This window comes from Gymnoscopelus microlampas (genome assembly GCF_963454915.1).
Source record: "Gymnoscopelus microlampas genome assembly, chromosome: 11".
Classification (NCBI taxonomy): domain Eukaryota; kingdom Metazoa; phylum Chordata; class Actinopteri; order Myctophiformes; family Myctophidae; genus Gymnoscopelus; species Gymnoscopelus microlampas.
In genome coordinates, this window is record NC_139948.1 from 24,469,109 (window position 1) to 24,486,608 (window position 17,500).

General features: G+C 44.8%; 1 protein-coding gene across 1 annotated transcript in view; it reads right to left on the reverse strand.

The window, feature by feature from the left end:
- Positions 1-17,500, reverse strand: part of grin2aa (glutamate receptor, ionotropic, N-methyl D-aspartate 2A, a) — a gene marked incomplete at both ends in the record, with an annotated part of 234,844 nt that overhangs the window by 98 nt on the left and 217,246 nt on the right. The window contains 4 exons of the mRNA XM_084071329.1: positions 1-1,936; positions 4,449-4,687; positions 11,605-11,702; positions 12,263-12,352. The exon at positions 1-1,936 is cut by the window's left edge and continues 98 nt beyond it. Of these exons, the coding sequence (XP_083927455.1) occupies positions 1-1,936; positions 4,449-4,687; positions 11,605-11,702; positions 12,263-12,352 (2,363 nt within the window). The remainder of the gene's footprint in view (positions 1,937-4,448; positions 4,688-11,604; positions 11,703-12,262; positions 12,353-17,500) is intronic.

Sequence of the window (17,500 nt, forward strand, 5' to 3'; positions counted from 1 at the left end):
TCTTAGTGGCTGAGTAAGGCATCACATGCTCAGTATTGTACATGTCATTGGCTATCCGCCCATCCCGTGAGCAGTATGAAGTGGTGGACTTGACGGAGGAGCGCAGATTGTTCGCATCGTTACGCGTATTGATGGGGGTCGCTCCTAGGGCTGCCGCAGACGAGGCCACCGCCAGCTGTTTGTATAAATCTGAGGAGCTGCGCCCATGGACCAGTCTGCTGCTGGAGTCATCCCTCAGCGAGTGGCTGAGGAAGGGGTTATCCGAGCTGTGGTCTGGGTATAGTGACCTGCTCCTCTTGCTCTCCTCAAGGTTGTGGTTGAAAAGCATCGATTTGGACCCAGTGCCAAACAGTCTGCCGGAGTAAGGGCGCATGCCGAACAGGTTGGCGTAGGGCGAGTCAGATGCAGAGTCCATCAAGCGGTCCTTCTCCTTGAGGCTGACACTGCGTGCTGGTCGGCCCAGGTCCGCGTCCACCTTGGGCTTCTCCAGCATGATGTTGTCGAAGGAGTGCTGACGGCTCAGTCTCAGACGGTTCCTCTTCTGCACGTGAGGCCCATCAGTCTGCGGCCAGTAGAGCCCGAACATCTCGTCCGTTTCCTGCTGTTGCTGCTCATGCTGCTGCTGCTGCTGTTGCTGCTGCTGTTGCTGTTGCTGCTGCTGCTGTTGTTGCTGCTGCTGTTGCAGGTGAAGCATGCTCGGATTGGCCAAGGCGTCGGCGAGGAGCTGGTCCTCACTGATGTCATAGAGGTTGGCCGTGTGGAGGCATGCTTCACAGCGGTTGTACGGGGAGCGGGTGGCATTAGCTGAAGCAGCAGGGGTTTGGGTGTAGGGGGCTCCTGCCGGGTACGTAGGCATCACCTTGGACAGGCAGGAACGGCAATGCGTCTGTTTGTAGCGGTCATTGGAATCAGAAGTGGCAAGGTTTTTCTCTTTTAGGTTATAGTGTTTGGAGTAGGACGTGTCTGGAAGGAGGTCGGAATCTGTGTGGTGCAGTGGGGAGGAATTCAGGTGTATGATTGGCTGATCGCACTTCCTATAATTGTCGTTGTGGTCAGAATAGATCTCGGGGTAGTCCAAATCGTCTGCGGCCAGGCCGCGGCTCTCACGGTAGAGAACGGGGTCAGAGTGTAGACTCATCTCACGCTCTGAGTCAATGGTGTAGATTTTCTCCCCTCCTCCTACTCCTCTCCCGGTTTGGTTGGCTCCGCCACTGACCTGCTTAGTCTTTAAGTAGGACAGCTCCACCTCGCTGCAATCCCTTGGGTATTTCGACGTCACCGATCTTTTTTTTAAGTTGTCCTTGGACTTCAGGTGCTTGTTGTTATCTGGGTCCTTGTAGGAAGCCGCACGGCTGGAGCAGTCAGAGATATCGGAGTGGGCCGCGTCCTCAGGGAGGTAGCGCTGCGTCTTCATTGACATCCGCGGGTCGGGCATCAGCATGTCGGGCATCTGAGAGACCCCCGGGGGCCCCGAACGAAGCGTGTCCACCGACTTCTTCCACAGGGTTCGGGGCTTAGCGTTGGCGTTGGCGTCGGCGCTTACCGCCACCTCCACGCTGTTGGGATTGGCATCATTAAGGGTCAGAGGGTGCTGGCCGCCCTGGAAGATATAGTTGTTGAGGTGGTCCTTGTGGCGGTTGGCCAAATACGACTGCAGATCTCCGGTGTCGCCGTAGATCATGTCTTTGGGCGCGTAGCTCCGGTTGTCGGCGTAAATGAAGTTCCCTTTCTCTGCCATCATGTCCATGATCATAGGGCCGGCCGAGTGCATGAACTCCCGTTTGGGCGAGTTGATGCGGGAGCCGCCCATGTTGGACATGTTGGACATCTGCTTGGCTGACTTGATCAGCTTCAACATGTTGGCCTGCGGGCTGAAGTCCAGGTCTGTCTTTTTCTTCATGTCAATGTGGACGCCATGGATGCAACTCCAGATTCCCTGCACATAGACAGATAGATGATGGGAGTTGAATGACGAGTGATGGGGTGGATGAAAGAGAGAGAGAGAGAGAGAGAGAGAGAGAGAGAGAGAGAGAGAATGAAATGAAAGCGGAAATTGGTATAAAGAAGAATGGGCAGGGAAATAAGGAGAGACAAAGAGAATAATGAATGCTTATCTCAAACTCTGCTCTGGCAAAGGAGAACTGTGCTCCGTACTTTATTCCAATAAAGTTCCATTGAAATGTATTGAATAACTAGTGACTCAGCAAATCAGAGTAAATGGAACCTTACTGAATCTTTTATCACCAGCTTAATCCATTAGAGTAAAAACACACAATTACGTCAATAGTAAATTAAGCTTTATTCCCAGTAGAGGGTACATTTTCAGAAAGAAAGATGTTTTTCAGTTCATTATTTGCAAACAAATACTTGCAACTATACCTCTCCCTGATATTACTGCAAGCACCACATTTTCAGCACTTATAGGATAGGTATAGTTTTGGAGCAATACCAATCATACGCTATAGGCTCCATATAGGGGATAGTGGTTAATTTATTTTAGAATAGGTTAGATTACCACAATGCCAATTACCGAACATAAACATATACATATTTCAAAGTTAAACTAAAACACCAAGGAGACAGAAGTGATAGAAAACTAGACTTCATAGAAGTTCAATTCCAACCAGTTTCACCATCACAGTAAATCCCAGTACCTTAATCTCAATATTCAACCACAAACCATTCCTCACAATCAACCAAAAATCCAGAGTAACCTAATATCGTAAGTCACCTAAAGCAGAACCAACGGGGATTTGTAAGTGACACACGCCCCTTCAGGTAGTGGGAGTATGATACAATTGGGTCTTTTTTAAAACCCTAGCAAGGATGTCTCTCTTTGCGCTCTACTACACTAAATATCTTGCCCGACCACAAGCTCACAGTTGAGCTTGCAGATCGGCTATTTTCGCAGAATGTTTGGCAGAGAATAGGTATTTTTAGGTTAGGTTTCAAGCGGTTAAAAGATATCTCAACCGAAACATTTCAAAACCATTCTCAGTGATTCAATGTGTGAAACCAAAGTGTCAAACTAACATAATATTAAGTGCAATGTTCCCACATTAGGCGAGAAATATATTTATTTTTTCTCTCTCTTTTTTGTGACCAGATTTTAATAATTCAGTTGGAGTTACGTAGGCAGGCAAGTCATAATTCACCGTTGAACACCATAAATAAAAAACAAACAAAATGTGTTGCTTGTTTAGTGGCTGCCACCCTCCAGGCTATATTAGGCTTTAATGACATAGTCTGTTTAATAATAGGAACCGCCTACATTCTGATCAGTTGATGAGTAATACACAGTAACACATCTTCAGTGTTAATGTATCCGTTGTAACGCTGAGGGTGTAACCAAACAGACCCAATTATAACGGTCCAAATGGTTACATTTGCACACTCTCAGTGTTAAAATCAGATCATCACGACGTGTGCTGCTAAAGACATTTTGTGTCTGAAACCAATCACAGGAATTGTCTGGGGAAAAAGCGCCATCCATTTTAAGGAGTTTGCTATCTATTCTCTACCACCCCCCACCCTTGCTGCGCTGCCTGTGTGTTTGTTAACTTTGCAAAGTGAATCACACGCTGCCTTAGACAAGAGCGCTGCAGTACTGCAGTGCTTTTAGGGATGCATTGTGTATGTCTGCACCTCTCCCACACGTCAAGGCACAATGCTGACCTTTTAACAGAATGGGAGAGGCGAGGATGGATTGATTGCTAGAAGGTTACAGTGATTTCACCCCAAAAATACCGCTGAAAATTAAAGATCTATTTTAGTTGATATTTAGGCTGCCTCGTGACTGCATCTCAGCCCTCCCCTCCCTTCCTCCTTCTCGCTCTGCAACTCTCCTTGCTCTCATCCTACTCTCTGCAGCCCTCCCTCCCTCCATTTCTTCCCATTCTGTTCCTTTCTCCTCCTACAGTAACAACCTAAATCTGTCCAGCCCTAGACTCGTTGTTTAGCAATGGCCTCGCTCTCTGCGTGTGTGTGTGTGTGTGTGTGAGTGTGTGCGCGTGCATGCGTGTGCGTGTAAGCCTGCAATATACTGTCCTCTTACCCCGCTGATAGAAAATAGCACCAAGCTAGGTTTGCTTGACCCCAATAATGCAGCAGGCATTAGCCTCCAATATAGCTCCAATAGTGTCAGGCAGTCTATATCCTTCAACATGACCACTGCTAGCCGGACCAGGACCAGGAATACAGCATGCACGCGTGTATTATTACACGTTATGTGCATTCTCCCACGCTGTGACCCCAGTGGTCTAAAGTGCTTCATCTTTTACTTAACAAAACAGAAAACTCTCTCCTTACATCCTGTAGCCTATATCTCACTGTGCGTTAGCTCCATCTCAGAGTTATGGGGGTCCGTGGCCTAATGCATACTAAACTGGGGGTCCTTGAAATTAAAATGTTATATACAGACACACACACACACACACATCCCTCCTTACCCTGCTGATGGAGAAGAGGAGGCCGGGCGTTCCGGTGCAGACCCCGGTGAAACAGTATCTGAGCCTCCAGTAGAAGAGATGCTCGGAGACGAAGGTGATGAGGGAGAGTCCCATGGCTGTGGCCAGCATGTAGAAGACCCCCGCCATGTTGTCCACGTCCAGCTGGCTGGACATCACCTCGTTCTTCTCGTTGTGGCAGATTCCCGTCAGCCACTGCGCTTCCAGTTCCTCCATTTCACCTGAGACACGAGAGATGAGTCTAGGGTATATAGTCTACAAAGTGCATGTTTGAATGTATACTCAGTGCTACACTCTACAATGCCATGTGTCTGTCTGTCTGTCTGTCTGTCTGTCTGTCTGTCTGTCTGTCTGTCTGTCTGTCTGTCTGTCTGTCTGTCTGTCTGTCTGTCTGTCCGTCCGTACAGCCTGCTATGCGAGACTAGGTACCATAGGCTACCAACAGGGACACATTGTAACCACATGAACCGCATCCCTATTCTGGGCATGTCATGATAGGTGAAAAATAGGGGTAAAGTGGTTAAAACCATGATAGTATCCCTTCAATGACTAGCAAGAAGGAAAGACAGACAGACAGACAGACAGACAGACAGACAGACAGACAGACAGACAGACAGAAAGTAAGAAAGAAGGAAAGAAAGAAAGAGAGAAAGAACCCCGTTTTCTTGTCATCCTTCCTCTCCCTCCCCTCTGTGCTGGAGTCTTCCTCTGTGACATTTGGCGTGTGGTTAATCTAATTTGTGTCATTCTAGGCTGGATAAATTAAAGCGCTGGCGGGGAGAGACAGATACGTTGTGTCTCTCCCCGTGTCTTGGGGACACAGACACACTGAGGCATCAGTATCACTTCAGGATGAACGAGGGGCATTAAACCACATGAACCCTCGCGCCCCTATTCTGGAGCGAATATTCGGCCGAAAGTAGCAGATCTACAAGCTCACAACGTGCGAGCTTGCACGCTATTGTATGCTGCTATTTTCGGCGAAGATATTTACTGTAGAGCGAGAAAAAAAAGGAGGCGGGGCCTGGTACAGATCCCTGGGGGACTTTGGCTATTCAAACATAGCAGATCTACAAGCTTGTGGATCTGCTATTTTAGAAAAATCGAGGTAAATCAACTAAAAAAAGTTACAAATGTCCGCTTAAAAAAAAAAAATCTAATATTTGAACCGAGTGCCGCGCTATGAGCTTGTAGATCTGCTATTTTTGAAAAATCATTAAAACTTTTTCAAATATTTGACTTTTTTTTTTTTTAAGCGGACATTTACCTCGATTTTTCTAAAATAGCAGATCTACAAGCTTGTAGATCTGCTATGTTTGAATAGCCAAAGAAATCAAAAAATTACACACAGATGCGTTCCCGGTCTTAATGGGTTAAGTGGTTAACTGCCCCACTGATTCACATAGCGTGGACGTACAGTAGACCTATACAGATGAAGCCCGTGTATAGCATCACTGTACACTTTTCATCACGCATGCACGCCACATACCGGTGCAGTGCCGCCCCAGAGCTGCTTTAGAAAATGCAATCAAAGTGGAATGGAAGCTGCTGAAATTTGTCTTTCACGGTGGTGGCTGTGGAAACCGCAGTGCATCTGAGGTAAAAAAAAAAACCTGCAGAGATCTGCCACTGACGCTGCTCCGCTTGCTCGATCTGCCCACACGTCCACCACGCGGAAGCCGTTGTGAAATTCAAATTTTGTTCTCTTCAACAGTCACACAGCTTCAGGAGAAGTTCCGGTGCGGCCAGTGGTTTGGAATACACAAGTTTCTAACACCCGTCTCCCACAATTCCAGAGGTTGTAGAAGAGTTTTGAGTTTTTGAGTTTGTTTTATTCTTTACCACGGAAATGGTTTGGAAAGCAGTGGAAGAGGGTTGTCGTGTGGGTGTTTAACTGTTAAGACATCTTTTCCCTGACAGTAACCTCTCTATCACGTCACCCTGAATCTGTATGGTAGAGTATTTTAATACTATATACTGTAACACATCTGCAATGGTTGTTGAGGTTGGTCTACCTACTCAAATTCTTAGTACCAATACTGCAATATAGAAATACTCTGTTACAAGTTAAAGTCCAGAATTCAAAATTTACTTGAGTAAAAGTACAAAAGTATTGGCATCAAAATGTATTTAAAGTCCTCAGGTCTTAAGGGGTTAAGTGGTCAAAATTCATGGCTGAGTAGACACTGGACACCAGGTGCAAAGGAATCAAAACACAGAGGGAAACAGAGATCTTCCACGGTTCACAGGATGGTTGCATAAGGGCAAGGCTGGCTGTATTTTCAGCCTCCCCACACTGTTGGGAAATCCAAGTGGGACAACAATTGCGTTTGCCAAATACATGTTGACAGAAATGTTAATCGACTTCTTAAGGTAATGTGATGATCAAATTATCTTTTCCCATTGTCTGTGTGAATAAATAATGTGTATGTGATAAATTATTGGGTGGCATCTCCATTGTTATGTTTTTTTTTTCACAGACCCCAAGAAGTGATTTCATTTTAAGTCTAGAATCATGTTATGATTTTTTTGTTAAATCTTTTTTTTTTTGGATGACAGAAGAAGTGCGGCATTGATATTGTAAGTGTACTGCATGATGAAAAACTGACTTTACACGATTTGATGGTGGTGAGTATTGCCTGAAATAATAGAGGACAGAAGGGACTTGATATTTATGCATTATTTTCATTACATGCCCATTTCAGTTCTGACCTTTAGGGGAATAATAGATAAGCATTTGAAGATTCGAAATCTGCATTCATTCTTTTACCTAAATCGACTTGTCTCTGCGATGGTGCACCAGTTGTCACCAGTAGTCATGCTGCGTCACTTCAGCCTCAAATCAGATCAGGAGGAGATCCAGAGTTCAAAGATAGTAGTGCATCTCTCCCCTCCTCCATCATCATAGGTTCAAACACCCTATACTGTAGTCTTGCGTAGCCAGATGATAAGCGATCTCTGCCAACTGATGTCTGGTGACATCTACATTCATTAAATGAGCTAAAACTGAGTGTATACAATTTGGAAATAAAAAATAAATAAATAACAGTATCACAAAACCAATGCAAAGACTTTGGGGCGGTCCATCATATTGGGACGTTATTGGGATTGGTGTCCAAAGCACGAGGGGTAGATGTATTAGTGCTAGTTTTCTCCTCTGTTCTAGCCCAGTGGTTCTCAACCTTTTCAGGCCGCGACCCCCCAAGATAATCATATTTGAACTGGGGACCCCCCCAAAATAATCATATTTGAACTGGGGACCCCCCACCCCAGTGGTCCATTGACACTTTTAAAAGGGGACTAAAAGCTTTCTTTTTGGCATTTGCCTAGACTTTTTTAAACTTTTTTATTTTTTATTATTATTATTATTTGTTTTTAAATGTAGCACTTTGAGATTTGGTTCAAATATGAAGTGCGTTACAAATAAGATGTTTTATTATTATTATTGGGGGACCCCCCCACCCTGACAAGCACTTGGTAATTGTAGGAGTTGAGGCATTACATTTTGTTTGACTCAGTTCCCACAGATAAATATTGTGAAAATAGCAGATCTACAAGCTCACAACGCCTCGCGCTATCGCTATCGCGTCATCTGTTGGTCCCGACCAACAGGTTGAGAACTACTGTTCTATAGCCCACACATCGTATTTTCCGCGGTCGATTTCCCCATACGTATCAGTCGGCGGAGATCTCTCGTCGCCTGGCTATACGCGAGACTAATCATCCTATGAAATGCTTTAATGGAGTCTAACCGACAAAACCCCATAACGCTTGTATCTCAATAAATTCTGTTATTCCTTTTTAACTTGATCTCTCCTTACTGAACCAACCAACAGCTGTTTCTGTATAGTGGTTACGAGGCCGTGAATGTTCGGGGGGGAGCTGTGTTATTGTTTACAGTCTATAATTTATGACGGCAAGCTGTGGTTTGAGGAATTCTTAAGTTTCCGCCGGAGACTTTGAATGATGGAAAATTAATGTGAACAGAAATCACACACTTAACCCTCTGCCCATCTGGGTGTGCCATGCAAGTATCACTGTAGAAGGTGGACTCAAATTTGTATTATTGTTACTGTCGGGCAAAAACCTTGTACTGTATCTCCATATTTCAACGTATTATGTTTTTTCCTAAATTAATGCCCTATACTTCTTCATACAAGAGGGTCGCACAAAAGTAGTGAAATTAGCCAATCTACAAGCTCACAACGCGTCGCAACGCGACGCGTTGTGAGCGTGTAAATCAGCTATTTTCACTATTTTCTGTTATTTTTAAAATAGTAATAAAAAAAAGAACGGTGTTGGACATAATGAGGATTCGGCCCGACAGCGACGATATAGTATATAATACTGTATATACTATATGGTGGGCATACAGTATGCCTCCAGCCCATCTCTCTCAGTGTGTTCTGTCACGCTCTCTATCTGTCTGCTATTGTGCTTCTCTCTCTGGTCCATGCTCCTGTCCTCGGTCTTCCTTGTATCTGTGTGTGAAAAGCCATATGCTCCCCACCCACATAGAGTCTGTCTGAACAAGAAGCATCTGCCAGGACACAGAGACACTGTCATCTATCAATGACTGCTCGCTCTTTCTCTCTCTCTCTCTCTCTCTCTCTCCCTGACACACAAACACGCTCGCCCCCCCACCTCGCCCCCCACCTCACCCCCCACCCCTGTTCATTTTCTCCCTTTCTCACCCCTCTTCCCCTTTCTCACCCGTCTTGCAACCACCCTCTTATACTGTCTTTCTGTCTGTCTCTCATCCCTCCTTCTGTCTCTGTTCTCTCTTCCCAACCCCTTTTACTCCACCTCACATGCATGCTCTCTTTGTCTCTCATCACTTTCTTGCTACTCACTTCTGCTACCCCCCCCCCCCCCCCCACACACACACACACCTCTCCCTCCCTTCCTCAAGTTGTCACCAAACTGTGTAAACAGATTGAATCCACTTTTAGCATTTATTTCATTCCAATTGTTCTCTAACACAAATGAGAATGACACTACTATACTCTCATCTGTTATTCTCTGTTTGAATGTATTATATATATATATATATATAGTATGTGGTATAGTTGTTTCTGTTTTCTTCTGTCTATGTATGCGTTGAAAATGCTAATAAAACAGTTTGAATAAATAATAATAATAATAGCAATGATATTCGTGAATAATATCTAGACTAGAATTTGCGGAATTTGTAGATACTAGTGCGATACCGAACGAATGCCTGCAACACCTGTTGTAAGAGTACTTAGTGCAGTACCCATTATCATAGTACTTGGACACCAGTCTATGACATCAGTATTATGATGTCATTGATGACATCAGGCATCTCCATTTGTGGGATGTGTGGATGTATAGATATATTTGGCGAGCCTCTACAACTCATAACATAGGAGTGGACGTAAGTGATGTTCTTTGGGATGACGTCAGATCCGTCCATTCCTTCTCTCAGAGTCAAGGGATCGTTCCTAAGTTGCGATAGAGCGCCCTCTTGTGGATTTCTTTTTTTGAATTGACGTAGATCTACATCAATGGTGGTGAATGTGTTCCAATGACATTTTCGGTTATTTTACTTTGAAGTTTCAGTCTGAAACGGCCTCGCAACCAAAAAGAAGGTTCCATCCCTTCAGGCTATGGCACGGTAGAACCTCACTCACATGGTGCGCAGTGTTATTGTTTGTAAGGGAAAGAGAGACGGCCAATGTGCAGAATGTTTGCTACCAAGTTGCTTATTTCTAACCTATAATGTTTTCAAATACATATTTTAGTGTGCTGATTAAGTTTACAATGAGTAATACACCGTCTGGACGTCATCTTGAATGAGATTAAAAACGGAGTAGTTCTGTAATTAAAATCAGCTGTGTTTTGAGGAACGTGCAGCTATGGGAATCACACGGGTGAACGTGTGATTCCCACAAGATTCATTTATATTCAAGAAAGGTGATCTATGTCATCACGCAGCACGTTTCCGTTTACAGGAAGTAATTAAGAGTGGCTTTTTAGGGACTTTTGATATAAAGCTTTTGATTTGGCATCTATTGTTAGGTATGCCCATATGATGATCTTGGATACGCTCTGAAATTGTGAGAGCTCACAATGCTGCGCTTCATGGCGCATTGTGAGCTTGTATATGAGTATATTTTAATGCCAATACTTTTGTGCTTTTACTCAAGTAAATTTTGAATACCGACTTGTGCTTGTAACAGAGTATTTTTACATTGTGGTATTGGTACTTTCACTTAAGTCTTAAGTCCAAAATGTGAGTACATCTTCCACCACTGACGGCAAGTTTAAAGTCAATCGGTCCAATGGTTCTCGAGATACGTGAAGGTGGGATACGCACGCAGAGATTCTGGGTATTTATAGAGAGATATAATTGCAATGTCAACAGTGTGAGGAGGATGCCCTGCATGCATGGTTGAAAGGATTAATAGTACTCAGTCAATGAGCTCCGTTGTGACACCATCTCTTAACTGACTCAACTTCAGCACACTTAATGGAAGCCTCTCTGGATAAAGAGTGTCAGCAAAATGCTTAGAACGTAAAATGGAAATGACTCTCTAAAAGCTCTCTCTCTCTCTCTCTCTCTCTCTCTCTCTCTCTCTCTCTCTCTCTCTCTCTCTCTCTCTCTCTCTCTCTCTCTCTCTCTCTCTCTCTCTCTCTCTCTCTCTCTCTCTCTCTCTCTGTCTCTCTCTCTCCCAGGAAATTGTTTGTGTACATAAGAACTTCAGAGGCTAGTGTAATAAGGGAATGTTGTGACTCAGATACAGAAATGCTTAAGTGTGCGTGCACACGCACACGCACACACACACACACACACACACACACACACACACACACACACACATACACACATACAGTATTGCTGCTGAGATGAATATATTAGAATAACTTACACACTGTGCCCTGTGTTTAGAGCAACCTTCTGTGTCTAGAATAACATCAAAGGGCTATTTATACATCACTGCTTTCCCTTTGTCCTAGCAGGAGGCAACTGTGTGTGTGTGTGTGTGTGTGTGTGTGTGTGTGTGTGTGTGTGTGTGTGTGTGTGTGTGTGTGTGTGTGTGTGTGTGTGTGTGTGTGTGTGTGTGTGTGTGTGTGTGTGTGCGCGTGTATGTGTGTGTCTTAGCATGTGTCTCACCATCTCCAATGATGGCCAAGATAGCGAGATCCACCTGTCGTTTCCAGTAGGACCCCTTCTGCAGTGCGATGCCATAGCCAGTGGTAGCAAAGATATACCTGCACACACACATACACACACACACGCACGCACGCACGCACGCGCACCCATGCACGCACACGCACGCACGCACTCACACACGCGCGTGCACGCAAGCACACATACACAGAAGCAAGAGGCAAAGTTAATAATTGCATTAATGACAACTGTTTATGTACTGGAACCAATGACTCCCATTATTTATCGCCAAATATCCGCTCAGCAGACAAGCAGTAAAAAGATTGATTCCATGATGGCTAAACAGAGAAGATAAAGGGTAAAACCTTTAGTTGCACACAGCAGATATTGGAAAACTTAAGAATGACCTCATGGCAAGTGTAAGAATTGGATTCAGAAATTCCCGTTGAGCAGTAGGCTGGGCAGTGCCAAATATTGAGCCGATAATATGGGGACAGCATTACGCTACTGGGCTGAGCTGGAGGTCACTGTTTATTGCAGGGCTTGCAGAAAAGAAGTTTAGAGCTGAAAAGACCGAAAGCAACACAATGCACACATTAAATGTTCTTGTTTGAAGGCTGAGGAACAAAACAACAGGGAAAGAATACAAAACGATGTTTACCCGCTACCAATGGTCACCAGCTTACAGCCCTCATCTCTTCCTGCCGCGTAGTTCAAAACCGCAGCATCGTAGATGAACGCATCCAGTTTACTGCAAATGGGAGAGAGAGAGAGAGAGAGAAAGAGAGAGAGAAAGAGAGAAGAGAGAGAGAGAGAGAGAGAGAGAGAGAGAGAGAGAGAGAGAGAGAGAGGGAGAGAGGGAGAAAGAGAAAGAGAAAGAGAAAGAGAAAAAGAGGCACAGAGGCAGACAGACAGGAAGAGAGAGGGAGACAGACGGGGAGGGGGCGGTGGGGGTGGCAGTGAGAGAGACAGGCAGACAGACAGACAGAACGGGCAATATGGACAGATTTTAAAAGAGAGAGATAGTGCAAGAAGAAGATAGACAGGAGGAGAGAGAGCGGGGTACGAGGAAGGCAGAGAGTGAAATGGAGAGAAGTGCGAGAGAGAGAGTGATATTGAAGGAGGGGCAGAGGAGAATACAGAGTTAGAGAGTGAAAGAGTGATATTGAGAGAAAAGGGAACAGAGATTGAGGGAGTGATAGAGAGTGAGGAACCGGGAGAAACAGATCAAACGGAGTGAGATTGGAAACACGGTTCTCGAGAGTGTCCGCACCGTCCAAGCGCTTTCCAAGCGAGACCGAACTCAGAGGACATGGCGGGGGAGTGTCGCTGGTTCGATACCGCACGCCCCACTGATGATGTGGACCAGGGATGGACAACTCAACAACTTTTAGACAAATGCACACACACATACACACGCACACTCAGGTGCTGTCTCTTTCAGTCAATCTAATCTCTCCGCACGCAGGAGTTGAAAGTGGTTCACACGCGCGCGCACACACACACACACACACACACACACACACACACACACACACACACACACACACACACACACACACACACACACACACACACACACACACACACACGCATAGAGATGCACACATATACACGCATGCGCACACAAACACACACCCACATGCCGAAAAGTACAGAACTTAATGAGCCCAGATGCAGACTGACATTTCCAATGTAACTGATGCCGTTACAAACTCCTGCACTCTCTCTCACTGTAGCCTACACACACACACACACACACATAGACAAACACACACAGACACACTCAGGGCACAGCTAATAGTGCAGCGACTGGCTGGCATTTAGTGAATGTCAGATCCAGGCCTCTAACAGAGGCACAATGCCGATAGTTTAGTTGTGTAATTAGGTTAACCCAGCACTGGCTCCCCCCACAGGCTGGGCATGTGACTGCTGCCACATTGCTCATTGTGTGTGTGTGTGTGTGTGTGTGTGTGTGTGTGTGTGTGTGTGTGTGTGTGTGTGTGTGTGTATGTGTGTGTGTGTGTGTGTGTGTGTGTGTGTGTGTGTGTGTGTGTGTGTGTGTGTGTGTGTGTGTGTGTGTGCACGTGCACGTGCGACGTGCGTGTGTGCGTGCGTGCCTGAGTGCGTGCTTGAGCAAAGCCCCCAGGGCTTAGGGAGGGATTCAGCCATCATTGAATTGTCTTACGATAAATAAATGCACCACAGGTCTTCCTTCTAATATAAATCTATACCTGTAGGCTTCCTGTAGGACTGCAAATCCCATCTAACCCCCACATGACAACTTTTCAGCAACCTTTTCATAAACAATTACACATATGTACTCATAGTACATCAATTTAAAATGTTGGCATTTAGCAGACACTCTTATCCAGAGGGACTTACAATAAGCAAGGTATAAACACATACATCAAATGCAGAGAGACAGTGTAGTGCCTCAGTAAACTACGATCTCAGGTAAGCCGGGAACCTAGCAGCAGTCTAGAGAATATACTGTCAAAATAATAAACTGTACATTAAAACTGTAACACTCATTCATTGGAGCTGCAAATCCACTCTATTTGCATTCAGGACAATACAAGATGGCCACATTAAAAAGAACTCGCCAGAATGCCCTCCCAAAATTCTAACCCTACACTGTGTTTTTACTCACAATGCATCGCGAATGCAATACGTGAGCTTATGTCCCATTTCACGTTCCTCTTCCTTGTTTTTTAATTCACAGGCTTGTAAACATATTGACACACTGCTGGTGATCAGTGTTAAGATGTCAACTAAACAGTTGAAATGATTCATGACTATAAAATGCCCAGTGCGTATAGTTTTGCGATGTTTATTGCTTGCCTGTAACAGATTTTGCATGTAAAGCCGGTCAGCATTATGTGTGATCATGGCTAATCCAGCCATCGAGCCTCAAACAGCTGAACGTGGCTGAGTCTCTCATCTTCTAATACCACACAATACAGCCATCAATGATGGAATTACTGCCTGTATGTTCATGCAGCGCCTGTGTACATGTGTGTGAGACCATGGTGTGTGTGTGTGTGTGTGTGTGTGTGTGTGTGTGTGTGTGTGTGTGTGTGTGTGTGTGTGTGTGTGTGTGTGTGTGTGTGTCCTGAGGGGGAGGTTATGCAGAATGCTTGTATCTACGTCTGACTAACATGGAAGATGAATTATGGAGGATGAACAGGATATACTGTAAACCTTGCTGTGGCAAATGATGTTTTGTGTACTGTACAGTACACAACATACTGTGCACAACATCATTTGCTGTGTGATAACCAGCATAGTACCTCTTAGAGGTCTGCTGAGTCTACAAGAAAACAATGCTGTTGTTACAGAGTTGTTTTTGTTGTTTTGTGTGTGTGTGTGTGTGTGTGTGTGTGTGTGTGTGTGTGTGTGTGTGTGTGTGTGTGTGTGTGTGTGTGTGTGTGTGTGTGTGTGTGTGTGTGTGAGCCTGCATGCATGTGTGCGTGCGGGTGGGTGTGCGTGCGTGCGTGCGTGCGTGCGTGCGTGCGTGCTATGCCTGTGCAAGACTATATAATTTTTATGTACATGTGCACGTGTGCATGTACTGTATGTGTCGTTGTTCTTTAACCCCCCTTCCTCAGGGGACTTCTCATCCCATGGGTTTTGTGTCTGCTATTTAAAAAAAAAAAAAAAAAAAAAAACGTAGGCCTATAATGGCATGCCCAGAATAGGGACGCCAGGTTGAAAGAGTTTAACTTTCACTATTATTCCAGGAGTTATTGCCCAATTAGAGGTATACGATTACATATTCAGATATAGGTTTCACTCTCTCTGACAGGTGAAAGCATGGCGACAAAGGTGGTCAAAAGAGTAAACCAGAGAACCAAATTTATGGGCAGAGTTTCCTCTTTTGTCAACCCTCAGGCCCTCAGGACCCTCTCAGGGCCCTGATTCAGCCACTTTTTGACTATGCTTGCACCTCTTGGTACTCCAACACCTCAGTGTCACTGAAGACTAAGCTTCAAAACTCCCAAAACAAACTGATTCGGCTACTCTTCGGACTGGGGCCCATGACCCACCTTTCTCCCACCCATTTTGCCAGCCTAGGCTGGCTCAGGGTGGAAGACAGGGTTAAACAACTAAAATGGGTCTGGTCTTCAAAATTGTAAACGCAAATTTGCCCGATATGCCCCCTATTCCCGCATATCTGAGTAAATACCTCCAAAACGTTAGCGACACCCACAGTGACAATACTAGAGGGAGCGCTAACAACAATTTGGTACCACCCACCCATAAAACAAACATGGGCAAATTCTCCTTCTACAGCACTGCCACCCAGGATTGGAATAGTCTAACCCCATCCCTCAAAAAATGCAGTTGTAGAATTCTACTAGATCTACTAGATCTAGTAGAATTACTAGAATTCTACTAGATCTATAATCTAACAACTAATATGTTCTCTTATCCTTGGCATTCATCTTTTTAAATGGGGGTCCGTAGCCAAATGCATAATAATTTGGGGGTCCTTGACATGAAAATGTTTGAGAACCACTGCTCTAGATATCATCCCAGAGGCTCACCGATATGATTTGTCAAGGCCATTACCGATTCTCATATCTTTAACCATGCCCTATAGCATGAGCCCTAGCATCTCTATTCCGAACACACCAGCTCAGGTGGATAGAGTGCCCGCAATGAGATTGGGAGGTTGGGGTTCAATCCCCCGGCTGGGTCATACCATAGACTATAAAATGGAACCCAACTGCTTGTCACTCAGCAGGGGTTGAATCGGGGGGTTAATCCCTGCGACATACTAGCGTCATGTCCAGGTGTGCTTGTGCATGGCTGGAGGATATACTTTTACATCAAGCCGTCTCACGCTACAGAAACAGGGAATACAGTAGGCTCCTGCCCTATGGGCCACAAGGCTCGGGTACTGTTGGTTAAGGCTACTTATCTATATTCAGAGCATGTCATAATAGGGGGACATTTTGCGAAAATAGGTGATCGTTCGTCAAAAATAGCAGATCTACAAGCCCACAACATGAGATTGTAGAGAAGTAGCAGACATAGAGCCATGGGGGACCCCCGTTAACTAATAGGGTTTGAGTGGTTATGGAACACAAAGAAATAGTTATCAGTAGATACTGTAGTATATGTATTTACGGTGTATAGACGTTTTCAGCACTCTGAAACACTTTACAGCGCTATATTATAGTGCTGCTCTTGAGACAAATGGGGAATACGGGGGTGGAGAACACATTAACACAATCTGACTATTTAAAATGCTTGAAATGTTCTTTTTTTTATACATACAGTAAATGAATGAAATATTAGAATTACACCAGATAATTGAACTTAAATTAACCTCTTTATCAGTAAATTAGAAGTAGAGGCCACAGTAAAATCCGCTCAGTGTTAATTTAACTCTGTGGGAGGGAGTGGCGGGAGAATTTAACTGCCACAGTTGAAGAATGTGTGTTTTCGAGTGACACGTCACGCATGACTTGAGTGAACAGCAAAAATTAATAAATAAAAGATTCAGCCATATCACCGCCAAAAACATCTTACTTTCTACACTGTATAATCCTTATGTTCATTTACTGTAACACTGGGAATGTACAGATGTAACCAAACGGTTCCATTTGGTTCCATTTGTACACTCTCTTACAAATCAACACTGAGGATTCTACTGTGTATCTTTCACCCCACTGTCTCCTCTCCTCTCCATGTCCTTTGCTTCTTCACTCTCCTTTCCTTGAATCCCCTCGCTACGTTCTCTCCTCTCCTCTATCTGTCCTCTCGTTCTCCTTCATCTTTTTGTTTTCATTCTTTCGGCCCCTCTGTGAATTCCTATCTCCTCTCCCCTCTTCTCCTCCTCCACCCCCCGTCCGCTTGTTTCTCCTTTGCTTTTCACTCATCTCTCTCA